The 20,473-nt window shown below is 46.1% G+C and overlaps 1 protein-coding gene across 2 annotated transcripts; it reads right to left on the reverse strand.

Moving 5' to 3' along the window:
* Positions 1 to 758: 758 nt before the first annotated feature.
* PTAFR (platelet activating factor receptor) lies at positions 759 to 18,165 on the reverse strand. 2 transcript variants are annotated; one of them, XM_037498778.2, is made up of 2 exons: positions 18,121 to 18,165; positions 759 to 3,023 (listed from the first exon to the last, which is right to left on the reverse strand). In XM_037498778.2, exon 2 carries the CDS (start codon positions 2,975 to 2,977, stop codon positions 1,973 to 1,975), a length of 1,005 nt encoding a protein of 334 aa, XP_037354675.1. In that variant the 5' UTR covers positions 2,978 to 3,023; positions 18,121 to 18,165; the 3' UTR covers positions 759 to 1,972. The 2 variants fall into 2 exon arrangements, with proteins under 2 accessions (XP_037354675.1, XP_054547007.1); XM_054691032.1 differs by lacking the exon at positions 18,121 to 18,165 and adding an exon at positions 16,801 to 16,823.
* Between the last annotated feature and the right edge of the window lie 2,308 nt (positions 18,166 to 20,473).

The raw sequence follows: 20,473 nt of genomic DNA on the forward strand, positions 1-20,473 counted from the left end.
CTTTAGCGTATGAACATTTATCTCATTCAGGGTTCTTTTGGTTGTAATAGATACCCACTCAAATCAGCTGATACAAAGTAAGAAATATATCCTAACAAGGAAATCTCACAGGATTCAAAGGAAGGGGTACAGATATTGAGCTTTGAGAAGGGTTTGGTCTGGGGGAGGAGAGTCAACAGCATCCCACCACCAAAACCACCAGATTCCTGTGGCCAAGCCCCTCCTGTCTCTGCTTTTCTGTGTCCATGTCCATCTCCATTCTGAGCAGAGCCATTGTCTGCTATGTTCATAGCAGGTGGCCATTCTCTCCCCACCCCCCTCACGCCACAGACAGACCCACACCTGACACACTCACAGCTCCAGAGTTTTTATGTCTTAGGTATGTGACCTGCAGAGCTTAAAGTAGCACCCCTGGATGTTGCTGCTAATTCCTGAGAGAACATGACGGACCAGATGCTCATCTGTCATCCATTCGATCTGTCTGGGAGAACAGAGAGGAGCAAATTCACAATGAAAGGGGAGAACTTGGGGTGAGCCATCCCAATGATCAAGAGGCACCTGCCTCGACATTCACAGTTCATAACAACCCTATGAGGTAGGAAGTTACAGTCATAGGCCTGTGACAAGAAATGACAAAGCTAAGACTTGAACCTGGGTCTGTGTGACACCCAAGCTCATGGACACTGCTCTGCCCACCTGGCCACCATCAGCTAAGTCCAGTCCACAGCTGCCATCCCAGACCCCAGCAGGTGGCTGGCCAGTTGGGAGGCATTTATCAAAATCTACCCAGTAGGCAGGAAATAAGGATCCTATCTTTATGGGGACACTGGCTGGAACAGAGGAAGTTTTCTTAGGAGAACAGACCAAGGAGGCTCATCCAAGCCCCACAGTCTGAAGCTTCTAATCCACCCTGTGGATGCCAAACTCCGGCTCCAAGAAGGCTCACTTGAATACATTTGCTGAAAATCATCTAGAGAGCCTCAAGTGGAGCTGACACCTCTCTTCTGCACCCAGAATTCAAAGTGTCTGACTGCTCCTCCCATATCCTGGAAGCTAAGTTAGGAGGGGTCCCCAGAATGCAGGGCAAGGGTGGAGGGGCCTGGCAGCCCCTCCTACACACAGGCATGTCTCAGCCTAAGTAGCCATTCCATGGAAGCCTCAGGACATGGTGGTGCCCTGTGTGGCTTAAATTTGCCCACCCATGGGGAGTAGCTGCCCCACAGGAGGTACTTTCTTGGGGTCTACTGTGGAGACAAATGGATGCAGTGGTTGTGTTTCTCCTGCTCGCCCAGAGCTGACCCAAGCCTGACGTGAAGCCTGTGCAGAGACACATCGGCCTTGGGCAATAAACTCCGCATCTCAGTTTCAGGTCTATGTACGTTTTATCTACTCTGCTCAGCCATCACTCAGAACGGGTTATTGGCTTAAGTTGGGAGAAAGTTCCACCTGTCACTTCCCCTAAGATGTGTCACAAAGACCTTGTGCCTATGGGTGGCACCATCCGAGCTCAAGAGTCTGCCCCAAAGGTACTGCCACAAAGCCAGGAAAGAGTCCTTTTCCTAAGCCCACACCCCCCTGCCTTGATCACTTGGGAGTGGTTGCCCAAAGCTTAAGGTCACACTCATTTGGGGCAGCTGCCCTGGTGGGGCAGACTGGGTGACTCAAAGGCCCTGCCCCTAGCCCGGTGGCCCTGACATTCCTCCCAGAACTAGCAGACTCAAGGTGAGGACACCAGCCAAGTTTATTAAGCTATGTTCCTACTGGTGGCTGAAGGGGATCTGCAAGTTATGGATTTTCCAGCAGTCTGGCTCTGCTCATCCCTGCCTTGGTGAGGTAACCTCCATTCCTGATGGGCCACCTGGGCCCAGAGGGGAGGTGTCCAGACCACAGTAAATCCCCCTTCTTTCCCCAGGTTAGTCTGTGATGTCCATGGAGGAGAAGCCTTTGGTCTGGCCCCCAACCACCAGGGAGACTAATTTTTGAGTCCCATGACCACTTCCGTGCCTGTCTCTGAGGTGGCCCGGGAACATTTCTGGCTGCTGCGCATGCTATAGAACTTTTCAGTGAGGTGCCTACGGAATTTCTTGGTGAGGAAACAGTAGATGATGGGGTCTAAGACACAGTTGGTGCTAAGGAGGCAGAGGGTGACCTGGTGTGCATCGTTAATAGCCTGATGGAAGTCGTTGTTCTGGAAGCCAAGCTCAGCCAGGGTCCAGGGCAGCTGCACCATGTGGTGGGGCACAAAGCAGATGATGAACACAGCCAAGACTGTGCAGACCATCCACAGCGCCCTGCGCTTGACCTCTACATTCTGTCGCAGCCGCGTAGGCTGTTTGAGCAGCCTGCGGATGATGACCAGGTTGCAGAAGAGGATGATGAGGAAGACGAGGAAGAAGCAGAACACAAGGAAGATGTGGATGACAAGGACTGGAATGCTCCTCGGCTCATAATGCTCAAAACAGCGGGTGATGTTGCCTGTGCCGTCTTTGCTGGGTACCAAGTTGGTGGAGTCCAGGAAGAAGAAGTAGGACGCAGCAGCCACAATGGCCACCCAGATGACCACAGACAAAGTGATACCACGCTTGCGGGTCGTGGCCTGGGCAGTCTTGATGGGCTGTGTCACTGCCTGGAAGCGGTTGTAAGTGATGACGCCCAGGAAGGCCACAGAGCAGTAGGTGTTGATGAAGAAGAAACAGCCAGCCAGATTACACAGGAATTTGGGGAGAATCCAGTTGCCCTGGTTGTGATAGTAGATGATCCACAGGGGCAAGGTGACCAAGAAGAGCAGGTCAGCCAAGGTGAGGTTCACCATGAAGATCTTTATCTCACTGAGTTTCTTAGAAGGGTACAGGCGGGCAAAGACCCACAGCACGTAACTGTTGGCAATGACCCCCAGCACAAAGATGATGCTGTAAGCAATTGGGAAGAGGGTGTACCTGAACTCAGAGTCCACACGAGAGAAATCATTTGATTCCATTGCTCTGAACTAGATGAGGCAGCAGACTGTAGGGTCTTCCCTGTGCCTGAAAGACCACATGGGAAAGTTAATGAAGCAGTTAATGAAGGACTGAATTCATCAGTTCCAAGAATATCATGTTGCACATTTTAAAAACTCCAGAATCAATGACATCTTCCAATTAAGTGGCAGTTTTTTTCCCCGTTTTATATAAAACAACAGTGTTTCTATAATGAATGATATCAGAGAGTCAATGAAATTAATGGCAGTTCAGTTTCTTTTCTTCCATTACAATAAGATGCCTTCTTATTCTTTGGCTTAATTTTTTTTAAGATTTATTTTATTATTTTTTTAAAAAGATTTATTTATTTATTTATTTATTTATTTATTTATACAAGCACTGGGTACAGTCAGAAGCGCGGGAGGGTGAGAGAATTCACCAGAGCCAGAGCAGGGAGCAGAGCAGGCAGAAGGACCGAAGTACACTGCTGAGGGGAGCAGCGGGCGGCAGGAGAAGTCTGTGCGCCATGTGGGACCCTCCTCCTGTGGCCGGGGAGCAGCCGGGGATCCAACCGGCACTGCAGAGGCTGCGGGCAGCTTGGCAACCCAGTGCTCAACCGCTGTGCCACCGGGGAGGCCCAAGATTTATTTTATTTATTTATACATACAAGAACTGGGGTATAGGCCAGAGGTGCCGGGGAGGGGGGGCGGTGAGAAGATTCACCAGAGACAGAGTGGGGGGCAGAACAGGCAGATCGACTGTTTAATATAATATAATGTAATTTAAAAAGAAAAGCATACAGTGGAGAAATCTAGTAGACAATATTTTAACCAAGTGATTGAAATTAATGATTGAGATCATCATTAATAAGATATGACAGGGCCTCCCTGGTAGAGCAGGGGTTAAAGACAGAACTATCATCCTGGCAGGCCAGGGAACTGATTCACATGGCTCAGCAGACCTCTCTTGTCTCGCCTGCTGCTCCCCTCAGCAGTGTATTTCAGTAGATCTGCCTGTTCTGCTCCCCAACTCTGGTGAACCTTCTTACCCCTTGCACCTCTGGCCTACACCCCAGTTCTTATATGCATAAATAAATAAATCTTTTTAAAAAAAAATTTAAAAAAAGGATATAACAGCAGCTTCTATCCCTCTATAGTGTGCTGAGGACACAACATCACTTCCGTGGTGTTTTTGCTCCAAATGCACAATCTCAATTAGTCATGAGAAAACATCAGCCAAACCCAGGTTGTTAGATATTCTACAAAATGACTGCTGGGTGCTGATTACCAAGTCATGAACGACAAGGCAACTGTCTTAGATTAGAGGAGACTAAGGAGACACACACCAGCCAAATGTGGGGTCCTGGGTATCCTGGAGAATCCTTGTATCATGGAGCAGAAACCATTACTGGGAAAATGGGCTATTTCAAATGAAATTTAGTTAATCTCATTTCAACGTTCATTCCTGGTTTTGATCATTGTATTACAGTGTTAATTGTTCACATTAGGGAAGGTTGGATGAAGGGCATACATCAACCCTTTCTACTATTCTGCAACTTTTTCAAAGCCTTAAAATTATTTCAAAGCCAAATTTTATAGGAAAATGTATTAGAGAAGATTAAAACTTCTCATAATACCACTACCCAAAGTCTGGTCTATTCTTAGCATTTTCTCCTGCCATCCACTCTCCATCAGAACCAGCTGCTTCCTCCCCTTTCTTCTTGTTCCTCCCACTATGTTGCCATCACATGAGGCCAGAAGCCCTGTATTGTTTGTGTTGCTATGGGCACTACTCAGCAAAGCTGCTGGAGGAGATGGCAAGAGATTCAGAGGGAATTGAGGCCTGAGGCTCATCATCTATCATAATGCAGTGAGAAGAGCACAAAACTGGGAATAAGAAACAATAAAGACAATTAACAGAAGCACCTCTCTGGAGCTAGACTTCCTACTAGGAGCTTCCACATGCACTATCTTATTTGAGTGTCACAAAAGCCCTCTATGATAGAAAGTATAAACTTCATTTTATAAAATAGGAAATGAGTACAGGGTAGATTTATAAGCTGTCCAAAGCCACACAGGTCTTAAGGAATGGAACCAGGATCTCAGCTCTGTGTTCATTTGTTCATTCACTGATTCATCCAATAAATATTTCTGAGCACCAACTGCATAGGCGTTAAGACTCACAGTAAGGGCCTCTCTGGTGGCCTAGGGATTAAGTCTCAGAGCTATCATGGCTGCAGCCTGAGTTCGATCGTGGCCCCAGAGCTAACTCACATGGTGCAGCAGACCTCTCCTGTCTCGCCTGCTGCTCCCCTCATCAGTGTATTTCAGTAGATCCGCCTGCTCTGCTCCCCACTCTGTCACTGGTGAATCTGCTCACATACACACACATGTCTGGCCTACACCCCAGTACTTCTATGCAAGAATAATTTTTTTTTAATGACCAAATTATTTTTTAAAAAAAGACGGTTAAGCATGAGAGACATAAAGCAAGCACAACCAATAGAAACTTAGCCTTGTGGATAAGACAGACAAAAGCAGAGTTGCTTTACAAAGAAGATAGAGGGCTGATATAAGAATGAGAAAGAGATCTGCTTAAAAAGGAGGTGACTGCAATTGAGGCCTGAAAAAGGAACAGAGGAAGTGTTCCAGGCAGAAGGATCTTCACGGGTCTAGGACTCAGACAGGAAGTGTTTGGTAGTTTTCAGGAACTGAAAAAGACCACGGATGTCCTTTATCTTGACCTCTGGCTGCCACCCCACCCACATCTCATGCCACCTTCCCACCAACCTCCAGCCAAGAGAGAATTCCCAAGTGGATCTTCAACCTTCTCAGACCTTTCCTGCCTCTACCTGTCCCACAGCCATGCCCTGGCCCCTACCCACACCGACTTCCAACTGGCCATCTCCAAATTGTGCTGCAGATCTTAGCTGAATTTCACTTCTACAAAAAGGTTTTCACTAGCCCCTGGGGAAGGCCATGTCTCATCTCAGAGCTCCCTGTTCTCCTTCATCAATCTTAGTACACTTGTAATCATATTGGTATTTGTGAGATTGTCTAACATTCTCCCACGTGACAGTGAGACCAGAGGACAAGGACCTTCTGTCTGTTTTTCAGATTGGGGTATCTGGCAGATCTTTCCTCAAATATGAATAAAGTAAACCTGTCCTTTCAAGAAAAACAAATGATAGTATTTATTGACAAGGATAAAATTTGAACTTTCAAGAGAAAATTCAAATTTTTGGAAAACTTGTATCTGCCAGCATGAACTTGACAGCTTTCTAACTCTTGAAGAATTTTCTGATGAGATTGGTAGTGATAATAATGAATGAAATTTTTTTTTTATTTTTTTTTTTGAGGCATGTTTTATTTATTTGTTTGTTTGTTGGTTTTTGTTTACACAAGCACTGGGTACAGTCAGAAGCGCAGGAGGGTGAGAGAATTCACCAGAGCCAGGGCGGGGAGCAGAGCAGGCAGAAGGACCGAAGTACACTGCTGAGGGGAGCAGCGGACGGCAGGAGAGGTTTGCGCGCCATGTGGGACCCTCCTCCGGTGGCCGGGGAGTGGCCGGGGATTGAACCGGCACCGCCGAGGCCATAGGCAGCTTCGCAACCCAGCGCTCAACCGCTGCACCACCGGGGAGGCCCTGAAATTTTTTATTTTATAATGAAAGATTGATACTTGGAAAACCTGCATCACTCAGTGTACAAATATTTTCCAAATGAGAAGGCATGATGTTTGAAAATTTTGCAGAGGAAAAAAGCAAAATAGACAAAATCATTGTACTGCAACAGATTACAAAAGTGCATTGTTAAGATTCAGGTTCTCACTGCAGTCACCATTTGTGAACTTTGATGTAATATCAAAGAAGAGGATCACAAATTATCTGAGAGAGCCATTAAAATAATACTCCCTTATAAATACTTATCTGTGTGAGGGCAGATTTTCTTCACATACACCAAAGAAACATTATAACAGATTAAATGCAGAAATAAATATAGGAATCCAGCGTCTTCTATTAAATGCAACATTAAAGAGATTTGCAAAAAAAGTAAATTAATGCTACTCTTCTCCCTAAATTGCTTATATTTTAAAAATAGTTACTTTTCACTAAAAAATCATTATTTATGTTAACAGAGAGTTTATTGTTGGTTTCAAAGACAAAAATTTTGAAAATGTCTGTTTTAATTTTGACCACAGTAAATATTAATAGATAGAACCCGTGTAAACAAAAGTTCTCTGGAAACCCTAATGATTTTCAGGAAAATAAAGAAACCGGAAGATTTGAAATTGATGCTGCACAATCTCAGTCACCCCATCCAAGCCCCTTTCCTTTGAGCCCCAGATGCTCACTCATTGGGACAGGCTTTGTTTCTTTCTCCTGCTGAGTCCTGGGAAGACCCTGTTCCTGGGGACTTGAACAGAGTGGGAGGCAACCCTAGTTGGGCAGTGCCTGGCGCTCAATTCTGGGTCTTTGGGGAAGTCACAATTTTATCTGGTCCCCACTCAGGAAATCCCTTTCTCTGCTTGTGTTTAGACTTTAGCACAGTCAAGTGGAGGCAACTATCTTCTGGAAATTGTTTTTCTCCAGCCAGAGGGATCAACTCAGGGCCCCCTGAGCCATGCCTGCCCAGGCCTATTGAGGAAGTCTTCCCCCGAGGACTATGACCAGCATGAGACTTGGGAGGTGCTTACTGTATGCAAAATTTAATGGGCCACCAAAAATCTCAGTAACTAAGGTACATAATATTTTTTTTTTGTGGGACCCTCCCTGGCGGTGGGGGAACGAACCGGCGCCGCAAAGGCTGCAGGCAGCCTCGCAGCCCAGCGCTCAACCACTGCGCCACCAGGGGAGGCCCCTGGTACATAATATTTTAATGCAATATTTTTTTTAAAAAATCAAAATCAGTGTTATTGAGTCTTACTGAGCCCAACACTACGGTCCTGTCTTCATTTAAAATTTTGGTATTTTGCTCTTCATGAATTTTTCTGGCATTACAAATAAATCCTCACTTACCATCCTCAATAGATTCATAGAAACTGAGACTTTAAATGAACCCATGCTTATCACCCAAGCAGGTCTTTGAATGACATTCATTTCATGTGAGCTTGGATTGTTTTTTTCTCACCAGTGGCAGAGCCAGAGGGTGTGGGAACTGGAGGCACCAAGGACCCGCCTTTGGGAATTCAACGAAGTGATGTTATCTGAGCACCTGCTATAGTCGCTATTTTTAAAAATCTTCTCATTTTGTGAATGGGGCACACATACAGGTTAGCCCAACTCTCCCACTTATATTGACTATGTGTGCCCTCCTACCACACCAGACTATAGCTCCTAGGAGGCAGAGACCATGCCCATTCTTTCGCCCAACAATTATTGACATTCTGTCCATTGCCAGACGCTGTGTTGGGGCTACTACAGGAATAAAAGAGGCTCTTGAGGAGCTACCCTCTAGTTAGGGAAAACAGATTAAAAAAAAAAGTAGAGACAAATGAGCAAATTGTTTGGAAATTGTGATGAATTCAATAAAAAACCATGACATGATGAAGACTAGGTGGGGGCTGCTGCAGTAGAGCGATTATGGGTGGCTTCTCAGAGAAGGTGTCCCCCAAGTTACCTTCCCTGATTGCCACAGCCAGAATGAGTTGCCTCCTTCTTTGCATCACCATGCACTGGGCAGATCCCTCAGTGTAATACCTGACATAATATCTTATAAATATTGATTTCTGTGGCTGTTTCCTCTCTAGCCTGGGAACTTCATGAGGGCAGGGACTAGATATTTTTCATCTCTTTATCCCTAAGGCAGACACTGGAGCTGAATGAATGACCAAGCCCCTCATGACTATTTAGAGGAAGCAGACTTGAAGGAAATGCATCCAGTCTCTCCATGGGAGGTGTGTCAGGTAGGGAGAACAAGGCATCTGGAGTCAGAAAGACCTGGTTCATACCTGGCTCTGCCATTTGCTTTCTGTGTGACCTTGGACAAGTACTTCACCTCTCTGAGCCTTAGTTTCTTCATTTGAAAAATCTTTCAGTCCTACTGATAGTTTCAAAGTTGAGCATAAAGAGAGAGCCTGGAACAAGGTTGAATCACACATTTGTGACTAGGCCTTCTTCTTCCCCATTGGTCCAGTGGCATGAAGCAAGGGGAGAGGGTTATGAGTACCACCAACCCCAGGACTCTAACTCACACTGGTTCTCCAGCCAGTTCCAGACAGAGCCTCCACCAAATGCCAACAAAACTTTCAACAGCTTAGCAAGGGAATGAGTTTTGAAGGGAGAAAGAGAAGGAGGCTCAGACCAACTTAACATCTGGGCATAGTTCCCTGATGGATCAAGGTTGGGCAGCAGGCCCAGGCCCAGCAATTCAGCTGAGGGTGGGATGGGGGTGTCATAAATATTCATGGAGACAAGAAGAATTCTGCCACCTGGACCTCCTGTAACAGGGTGGTCCCCAGGAAAGGGGGAGGTTCCCTGCCCCACCCAAGGGAGGGTGGAGCTGAGCAGGAAGAGAAGCTGCAGAGGAGACTAAGGAAGGAAGAAAGCAGGATGAAGATCCAGAAGGAGACCTGGAGGAGGCACATGGGGCCTAGAGACACATGAAGAAACTATGCTTGCCTTTTGGTCATGGACGGGGTGACACAGATGTGGGTGAGACCCGTGGGGAGGTGACAATGGCAGTTTTTATCTTGATTTTGATTTTGCTCTTTTCCTTCCGGGCTTGTCTGGTTGTTTCTGACCCTTTTCTGTGGGTCCCCACTAGAAGATGCTTCAGACCTGTGGCAGGTCTGGGCCAATCCTGCTTGGGTGGACTTTTACCCACAAGGGGACAGGTAACTTTGGATGCTTGATTTGGAAACTAAATTCTTTGCCTTTCCTGTATTGTTTCCTAGTTGTATTAAAGTTCCTTCCCATTAAAGTCTCATATAATTTGTGTTGATGTGGCAGATGGCAAAACCCATTTAGAATAGGCAGGTTTGCGGGGTTTGGGCTGCCCCTCTCCCTGCCCTGTAACACTCCCACCCTATGCCCTACACAACATCCACTCTGCCTGCCATTCTCATTCTGTCTGGAAATATTCTCAGCCCCTAGGGAACATGGAGGAAGGGACAGTTGTTCCCCAGCTGGACAGTCAGAAGGGAGACCACCAAGATCTGGGCAGAAGGAAGTATGTGCTTATAACTTCCCAGTGCAGACTATAAATTGGGAAGTTAGGTTTACTAGTTAGACCAGCCTCTACCATTTGTGGGACCAAACTGGGGTCAAGAGTACAAATGTCTAAATATTTATACGCTATAAATCAGTCACATCCAGCTTCATGCACATCCCCTGCAGCAGCAGCTCCTAACACTCATGCAAGCATAACTCAGCTTGGGTTTGAAATGGGGGAGGGGGGGAGGCGGGACACACACATGCTCTGAGTGGACACTATCACTTGGACCCAAGGATTCCTCATCCTGTGGGAGAGCTTGATTAGATGGAAGCCGGAGCCAGTCCACCAAAACTCAGGGCCCTAGACATCATTTCCTAGTTGAATGTATGGACACTTCTTATCCATGGCCACATTTCCCCCACAAATCAGCCATGTGAGGCAAGTTTTAGGAAATGCCCATTTTTCCAGGTGAGAAAGTGAGATCAGAGAGGGAAACAGACTCATCCATAATCACACAGTGGAGAAGTGGCAGGCGGAATTTTGAACTCCAAGGTCCATCATGTTTCTCCAAGGCCAACCTGTGGCCCCTTCTGGAAGCAAACCTCTCCTTGGCCAACTCATGCACTCACAGACCTGTCCCACAGCCTGAGAATGGGAGATTCAAATACAGTGATGTCTAAGGAAGATAAGTCTTTGACCTGGGGCAATGCTTTTACCTTTGTCCCCCAAACTTGGGAATTGAATGGGGCAAAGGGAGAGAAATGTCTGCTCTGTATTTATCTCACTCCTGCCAGACAGCTCTAGACCTGGAATCAAATCCTGATTCAAATGCTAAACTCACTCCATGATTTTAAGTCTTTCTTTCTTCACTAGTAAAATGAAGATTTTTAAAATGTGTCCAGTAGAAAGAATATTAAGAAAACAATCCCAGGATCTCCCTGGCAGGGCAGGGGTTGAAGTCTCAGTGTTATCAAGCTATCTGCCAGCCACTGCAGCATGAGTTCCACTGCAGCATGAGCTCCCAGCTAGGGAGCTGACCCACATAGCTCAGCAGACCACTCCTATCTACGCCCCCTCCCTGCCCTGCTGCTCCTCTCAGCAATATATTTCAGTAGATCTGCCTGTTCTGTTCCCCACTCCAAATATGGTGAATCCTCACACACACACACCCCACACACGTACCACTCTGGCCTACATCCCAGCTCTTGTATTCATAATAATAAAAATAAATCTTTAAAATAAAACAATACCATTTACAATATCATCAAAAAGAATACAATACTTGGGAATAAACTTAACAAAGGAAACAAAAGATGAGTACACTGAAAACTATAAAATAAATATTATTGAAAGGAATTAAAGAAGATATATAAATGGAAAGACATCCATGATTATTAATCAGAAGATTTAATATAATTTAAATGTTCATACTACCCAAAGTTCCAGTGGCATTTTTGCAGAAATGGGAAAGAAAACATTCTAAATTTTATACAGTAGCTCAAAGGACCCAAAACAGCCAAAGCCATATTGAGAAAGAACAAAATTGGACATCTCATGCATTCTAGTTTCAAAATATACTATAAAGTTCAATAATCAAACAGTATAGCATCAGCATTAAAGTGAGACTTAAAGACTACTGGAATAGAATAGAGAGGCTGGAAATAAACCCTTGTATATATGGTCAAATGATCCTTGACAATGTTCTAAAGCTATGTAATGGGACAGTCTCTTTGAGGACAGTCTCTTCAAGAAAATGATGGCAAAACTGGACCTCCACATGCAAAAGAACAAAGATGGACCCTTAACTAACCCCAGATATAAAAACTAACACAAAAATAGACTAGAAACCTAAACATAAGACCTGAAACTATGAAACTGCTAGAAGAAAACAAAGGGAAATCTTTCCTGACCTTGACTGAACAACGATTACATGGGCATCACACCAAATGTACCGTAACAAAAGCAAAAATAGACAGATGGGACTATATCAAACTTTAAAATTTCTGTACTACAAAGAAATCAACAGAATAAAAAGAAAACCTACAGAATGGAAGAAAATATTTTCAAACCATAAAGTAGATAAAGGGTTAATATTCATAATACAGAAAGAACTCTTATAAATTCATTAACAGATAGTCAACCCCCCAAATGGGCAAAGCACTTGGATACATTGCTCCAAAGTAGATAAGGAAATAACCAACAAGTACGTGAAAAGGTGCTCAGCATCACTAAGGGAAATGCAAATTAAGATGCCCATTATAAAAAAAAATAAAATAAAAAGTGTTGGGCTTGTAAGGATTTGGAGAAATTGCTACATCTATGTAATGATGGTAGAACACAAAATAGTATAGCCACTATGGAAAACAGTATGATAGTTCCTATAATAATTAAAAATAGAACTACCAGACCTCCCCGGTAGCCTAGGGGTTAAGTCTCAGTGCTACCACAGTGAATGCCCACCAAGATGGCTTGAGTTCCATCCCTTGCCCAGGGAGGTAACCCACATATGGCACAGAAGACCTCTCATCTCGCCCACTCTCCCCTCAGCAGTGTATTTCAATAAAGCTTCCTGCTCTGCTCCCCACTCAGTCTCTGGTGAATCCTCTTATCCCCTGCACCTCTGGCTTATACCCCAGTTCTTCTACACAAAAATAAATAAAACCTTCCCCCAAAATGGAACTATTGTATATCACCCAAAATCTCATTTCTGGGTATATTTCCTAAAGAATTGAAAATATCATCTTGAAGAAATATTTGCACATCCATGTTTATAGCAGCACTATTCATAATAGCCAAGAGGTGGAAGCAACCCAACTGTCCAATGACAGATGAATGGAGAAACAACATGTGGTGTATATGGATAATGGAATACTATGCAGCCTTAAAGAGGAAGGAGATTCTGCCATATGTTGCAACCTTAGGCCACAATAACTGAAGTTAAAGATATTAGTAAGCAAGTAAGTCAATCACAAAATGGCAAATACTACAAGTTTCGCTTATAGGAGGAATCTAAAGTAATTGAACTCATAAAAAAAATTTTTTTCTGCCTGGGGCAGGGAGAAATAAGGAGCTGTTCAATGGATATAGAGTTTCAGTCATGCAAGATGAAAAATTTCTAGAGATATGTTGTACAGCAATGTACAAATAGTTAACGATATTACATATTATAGGGCCTCCCCAGTGGCGCAGCAGGTTGAGCGCCATGCTGTGAAGCTGTCCACAGCCTCTGCAGCGCAGGTTCGATTCCCGGCCGGTTAGAGAGAAACCCACATGGCTCAGCAGACCTCTCCTGTCTTGCCCGCTGCTCCCCTCAGCAGTGTATTTCAGTCAGTCTGCCTGTTCTGTTCCCTGCTCTGTCTCTGGTGAATCCTCTCACCCTCTGCATCTCTGGCGTGTACCCCAGTTCTTGTATGCATAAATAAATAAATCTTAAAAAAAAAAAATACATGGCAGCTTTAGCAGCACACTGTATATTTTTAACTAAGAATCACAAGGCCCAGCTCTATGACTTAATAACTGCACAACCTCTAATAAAATTGCTTCTCCTCTCTGGACCTTATCTCTAAAGGGAGACAATAACATCTACCTTATGGAGTTTAATGAGCATCCAGTGAGATAAATGTTATAGCAGATAGGACAGTGATTAAAAACAGAATCTGGCACAAGACAAACCTGTGTTCAAATCCTCTCTCTGCCTAGTTTTAAGATCATGGCCAAGCACATCACTCTCAAGTCCTTCCCCTGAACATGGAATTGATAATATTCCAAGACCACACCTCCCCAGAGTGGTGTGAAGACTCAATGAATAATGCATGTGTGATGCTGAGCTCCATTTAAAGTATTCAAAACCAACAGCTCCAAAAAACTGTGTCTACAGGAAATCAAGCCTATATCCTGCTTAGATCAAATCTAATGCTTCTCAAAATACACGTCAACTACTCATATCAATTAATTCCAGCTTTAAGCCAACTACATCAGGCTTTCAAATAGATTAGTAGTTAACCCTGTGAGCTCCTGGTCACCAATTTTTTTGTGCGTGTGTGGGACCCTTGCCGGAGGCCGGGGATCGAACTGGCGCTGCAGAGGCTGTGGGCAGCCTTGCAACCCAGTGCTCAACTGCTGCGCCACGAGGGGAGGCTCCTGGTCACCAATTTTTATGGAGCTGAAAGGCTACCATCCTATTCTTGCCAGGACAATTAATTTCATCTCCTTGAAAGTTTACTCCTGTAACATTCTCATTCATAAAATAAAATAAAATAATAATACCTACCTCATGAGTTGTTTTGGGATTAACTAGGAAATACCTGATCTATAACAAGGATTCGATGAATATAAGCGACTATTAGTCTTACTTCTGTACCCTAGCAAGAATTCGAGGTGCCGCTTCTGGTTCCCATAACAGAGCATTTCATGTTGTATTTTAAAAGTTGATTTCTCTCTCCTGGGCTAAGAACTCCCTGGGTGCCATTGTCAGTCGGCATTACAGGACATGCTATACAGCAAACACTAAAGAAATATTTACTGGAAAGATACACACACACAGTCATGTCTCTCGTACTTCACTTCCAAATCCTTACACTCTATCTAGCCCTTAGATTCCCAAGGTCATTAAAACTACATAGCTTAATCATTCCCCTTCTGTGAGTTCTCATTTTCTCATCCAGAAATGGGAATAATATCAACCTTGCCCTTACAGGATAGCCCTGAGGTTGAAGGCAGATAAGCTTCTAAAGTACTTGGCATATAGTAAATGCTCAATAAACGAGTTACTGCCTGTTCTCATCTCCTCTGTTGCTTGACATTTGTGCCCTGTCTTTGCTGACCACATTCTCTAAAGAGGCCCCTGATGGAGTGGTTTCATTACTATTTCTGCAAGAAGCACAGGAATTTGAGGGAGCAAATTTAGAAATAAATGGCTAGACCTCTGGTGAATTCTGCACTGGGCTCCCGAAAGCTTCCTCATGGCAAAGAGTTGAGCAACCTGCCAGCTACATTTGCTGATGAATGAATGGAGCTCCTTGTCTGGGGAAAGGTCAGGGAGAGGGTCTAGGGCCCAGAGATAGGGGTATCCTGGGTACCAGTCAGAGTTTCCCAATTTTTCTTCTCCCTGGAGCCTCCACACAGATACCAGCTGTGTATATTACTTTGATGAGACTCAGACTCTGCTCAGCCAGCCCAGGACATCCCTGTGGAGGTAGGGGACCCTTAACCTGGCCTGGGCCTCCCCTTCTGGGTCCTAGGACCCACATTATCTGTCTGATTCCTCCTCCCCCTCCCTGCTTCCTGAAGTCATTCAGTCCAGGGAAGAGGAAGTAGGGAGGTCCATCCTCCTCTGGGCACATCCTTGTTTTACCAGGCCTCTTCCCAGCCAGGGTACTCCTGAGTCCTCCTTCCACCCTCATGGCCAGCCCAGGGCCTGGCCCAAGAGTAAACATAGGGCACAGGGCACAGGTCCTGAGGTCACATAGACCCAGATCTGTGCCTGGTATTGCTCCTTCCTAGGTGATTTTTGACTCTCAAAATCTCCTTTCTTCATTTGCAAAATGGCAATAATAGAAGCTTTCCTCAAATGAGCAGTAATAAAAGCAGAACAAAGCAATTTATGCTCATGATATTGCTCAATGAAATGTAAGCTCCCCTTCCCCCTCCCCCATCTCACAAGATGCTTGTTTAATGAATAAACAAGCAAAAGAATCCAACATACACCAAACAATCGTATTTTCTCCTCTGGAAGAAGCAACAAGCGGGGCTGAAATCACAGAACTGGGCTCCGGGGGTCTGGGCTCTGACGTCAACCAGGCATCCACCCTCCACAGTGGATCTCTTCCCAACTCTGAGCTGGGAAAATGGGTAAAACCACCACTACCACCCACCCACCCATCCATATACCCACTTATGCCCTTATTGTGAAAAGGAAGGAAGATTGTTATAAGTATAAAAGCTGTAGTAAACAGGAATGGGCTTGATAAACTGAAATTGACTTTACTGTAAAGGGATTTGCACAACTTTTTGCCATGTTTCTTCCATTAGCTAACTGAGCTCAACTACATACCCAGGCCTTGAGGTTGCTATGAGGGGGTGGGGAGAGACTGCTGCATAGCTCTCTCTCTCTCTCTCTCTCTCTCTCTCTCTCTCTCTCTCTCTCCCTCATGCACGCACGCACACATGCACCCACACACACGCACACACACGCACATTCACAGGTTGGACATGCTCTGGGCACATGTGGATGTGACCAGAGACAATGCCCCACTCACCCCACACAAGACACACACACACAAAGACCCACAGAATCACACTGTCAAGTGACCCACAATGGTTGGTGGCAAAGCGGTTGCCCTCGGGGCTGAGCGCCTGCCCTCCTGGGAACTGCGTCCATTCCTAATGTAGACACTGTCCCTCAGGACTGCTCAGGGCCTGCTCCCAAGCTATAGCTTAGCTGTTGTCTCCTCCTGAGCCCAGTTTTGGGGGCCTGGGTGGAGAAGCAGTATGGGAAAGGACAGCTGCCACTGAAAATGAAGAGCAGCCCCATCTCCATAAAGAGGAGGATGTCTCTCCATAAGGGTCTCCCTATGAAAGAACAAGACCCCAGACCCCCATCACACCCCCTCTTTCCCTGACATCAACCAGGAGTGAACACTGAGTCCTGGAGGCACATTTTGTCAATAATGTCACAGTCAAATTCCTTACCCAAAACTTCATGGACAGATGGGGACACTGAGGCCCAGAGAAGTGAAAGGATTTGTGTGAGGTGGTGAGGCCTGCTCAGGGTGAGGCCAAAACGACGGGCCAAACACACTCCTCTTCTTTAAGGCAGCGTCAGTGTTGGGGGTCACACACGGCTCCAATTTGAACAGCATCTTGCAATGAACAAAGCACCATCCTACCCAGCTCTTACTTCTCCCGACAACTCACAAGCTCAGGACTTTAAACCCCAACTTGCAAAGGAGGAAAGTGAGGTTCTAAGATCCCATCTTTTAAGTAAAAGCTAAAACCAAAGGCTTGAGTACAGAGAGAGCGCACAAGAGGGGAGGGAAGGGAAGAGGAGGGAGAGGAGGAGAGAGGGGGAGGGGAGGGGAGGAGCAAAAGGGCGCAAGGAAGGGGGAGGGGGGGAGGGGACAGTGGAGGGGGAGGGCAAGCAGGGGAGGGGAGGAGGGGGAGAAGGGGTAGAGACTGGGGCACACATCTCAGGCCCCAGGGCTATTCCCCTTCAGAGCTGCTGTCTTTCCTTAGTTGGGTTGTCATGTCTCTTTCTTTTGCTCTCACCCCACCGCTACCCCAAACACAGACAGACAGACAGACAGACACACACACACACACACACACACACACCCCAATAAGCTGGAACACAGCTGTGTATTTAGCCAGAGCCCCCTGAGGCTTGGGGAAGGAATGCTGGCTCCATCACAGGTGAGGCCTGGCCATGGTGAGTCACCAGGCTCACGCCTGGACCTCCTGCCAGTGAAGAGCAGGATTCCAGCCCAGGCCTCCTCTCATCACCCGGCATGCATGGGGGAAAGCGGCTGTGGGCCAGGTCCCTGGTACCATAACCTGGGTATCTGCATCCCTGGGAGAACCTAGCACCTAGAGCGTCCCTAAGTTCCCATCCCAGTAGCAGACCCTTTACCTCTCCCCAGAATCCCACAAGGGACATGGCTTTATCTTCATTTGACAATGTAGGAGACTCGAGGTGCAGAGAGTGGGTACAACTTGGCCAAGGTCATGAAGGACATGGCACCCAGCTCCCTGAGATCTAGGGGACTCCTCTCATCAGCCTCACTCCCCCCACCCTGTCGCTGAGGTCACTTCAACACTGTCTCAGCCTCAGAGAACCAAAGAGGGGAGCTGGACTCCCTAGGAAAGTTGAGATGCTGGGTCTGAGGAAAACACCCAATAATCCCTTAACAATGAAACCACCCTTTCCCTGGGTGCAGACTGGGGTCATGTTCTTGCTCCCCTAAGAACATTTTCATAGCCTCCCCAGAGCCCACCAGCATGGGTACACCTTACCTGTACCGGGGTGACAGCTGCAGCTGTGGAGCTGGGGTGTCTCTGTCTGCAGACCCAACCTCTGTGCTGCCTGGAGATTGCAGAAGTGAGGAAATAAAGCAACTGCTGCCAAGTCACCCTGGAGGGAAATGCCGTGACCGTGGGGCTCCCACAGCTACAGGAACCCCCAAGTTGGGTCATCACAGCCTTAAGCACTGCTTGGGGGTTTCTCAGAGCAAGGATGAGGGTGAGGTTTGAGGCAGCTGAGGTGAGGGAGAGAGAAGTGGGGGAGAGAGAAAGAGAAAGAGCAGAAATGAGTGACCCAGAAAACAGACTACAAGAGGGAAAAAGGAAAAAACAGTAAGAAAAACCAGAGGGCAAATGGTGAGATCAGGGCACACAGAGAGGCAGACAGACATAAGCAGAGAGAGCCTGAGAGCATGGAGCAGGCAGAGGACAAAGACCAAGGGAGTTAAAAGAAAAAGATAAGCGGGACAATGAGTGTGTGCCTGCGTGTGCTTGTGTGTGTCAGTGTGAGCGGGTGGGGGCGGGGAGGAGGAGGGACAGTTAGACGGTGACAGGGACAGGAGGAGGGGCGCAGAGGACCTGCTCTGACCCCTGGCGTGATGGGCTGGGCCTCCCCAGAGAGCAAGAAGCTCCAAGCCCAAGGGACCCCTGGGCACCGAAAACTGCAGGGTTGGGGAGGAGAAGCGACTTAAGACCCTGAGCAGCATGTAAATTAGGGGGCATGAGTGAGGGTGAAAAGTTGTGGGCAGCTTGAAGAGTGAAAATATGAATTTGCAAGTGAGAGAGAGAGAGAAAGAAAGAGAGAGCAAGAGAGAGAGAGAGAGAGAGAGAGAGAGAGAGAGAGAGAGATGTTAGGTGGAGGCTCCATGTGTACGTAAGTAAGGGATGGCCAGAAAGCCCTGGTTTCCATTCCAATTCATTTACTCATTCATTGATTCATCCAATGAACATTTATTGAGCACCCCCAGGGGCCAGGCACTGTTGTGATCTGCTGATAGCTGAGCAAGCCCCTCACCTCACACCCTACTACACTGAGAAGGAAACAGCAAGACACAGCGAGGCAGGTGCAAAGCAGAGCCAGGAGCCTTGCTTCCCAGGTAGACTACGGACAGTGCAGCCTCAGCTCCCCCCAGGGTCTGCTCCTGCTGGTGGGCCCCGCTGCTGCCGTCCTCAAGGCCAGAAACGACACCGTCTCAGGGGACAAGTGATTTTTCACATGTGCCTCAGCCCTAAAAACTAGAACCAAAAAATGGCCCCCTCCCCTGACTGCACCCCAATCACCCACAAATAGATACACTCAAACCACTTACACATGTTCCCTTGCACACTCATGTGTACTCAATACACACTATCATGCAAAGGCACCTACACAAAACTCCATCCCTCAACTCACTCGTACACTCACACACTCAGATACACACGTTGTCAGCCTCACTCACATCTGCACTTCCTCCTGGTGCCTCCTCTGCACACTTTACACACACGCGCACACACACACACACCACCCACCCTCCTCAAATCCCAACATGGGGTCTCTCCTGTTAGGGACTTTTAGAGACTCAGCTCGCCTTATCTCCCGTAGAGGCCTTTGAGACTTCAATGGGTTTATATATTTCCCCCCCGCAGTGGATGTTTTTCAGTATTTATATTTCCCATAGAATTTATCTTTTTTTTCAATCATTACATTTTCTTTCAATCTTTGAAAATGATTCCAAATTGTAAAGTGATAAAAATTAGAAAACACTAATATAGAACTCAAAGGGAAAAGCTGAGAAGAAAAAGAATAAAATGTGCCACACAAAATTCATCTGTCACTGATAAAAACAATGAAAATGAGCAAGAAAAATAGTTCATCAAATCCACAATCTAATAATCACCCCAAATGCCTGAAATTTCATATTTTTTACTACAATGTTTTTCCCTCAAGTTTTATTAATCTGTCAGTCATTTACATATATTGTATATATTTATATATATAACTTTTGGGGTACATTTTTACCCCTCCAAATATGCACATGCTTCACCCACCCTCCACCATATTTGATATATTAAAGTTCCTTCATCAAATAGGCTTATCTTAAAAGTGAAATAAACTTACTTCAATCTTTAAATGATGCTAGAAGATGACAGATGAGACAGAGAGCACCCGTGTCCACTCTGACACATTTCACTGACTCTACTACTATGGCCCTGGCCCAAGGCTCCACCCCCTCTCACCTGGGTGTTGCCCCCTCTCTGGTGTCTCCCCTTCCACCCTTCCACCCCATCTGGTTCCCCTTCTCTAGTTGCCCTGGTCTGTTATCCTTCCTCAAAACAGCAGGTACATGCCCACCTCAGACCCTGCACC

The sequence above is a fragment of the Talpa occidentalis genome, unplaced genomic scaffold, assembly GCF_014898055.3.
Source record: "Talpa occidentalis isolate TD23 unplaced genomic scaffold, MPIMG_talOcc4v2.1 talOcc4.9, whole genome shotgun sequence".
NCBI classification, from domain to species: domain Eukaryota; kingdom Metazoa; phylum Chordata; class Mammalia; order Eulipotyphla; family Talpidae; genus Talpa; species Talpa occidentalis.

What these genes read in the sequence shown, in the direction of transcription:
- PTAFR (XM_037498778.2), bottom strand. Translation starts at nt 2,977, where the DNA reads ATGGAATCAAATGATTTCTCTCGTGTGGACTCTGAGTTCAGGTACACC.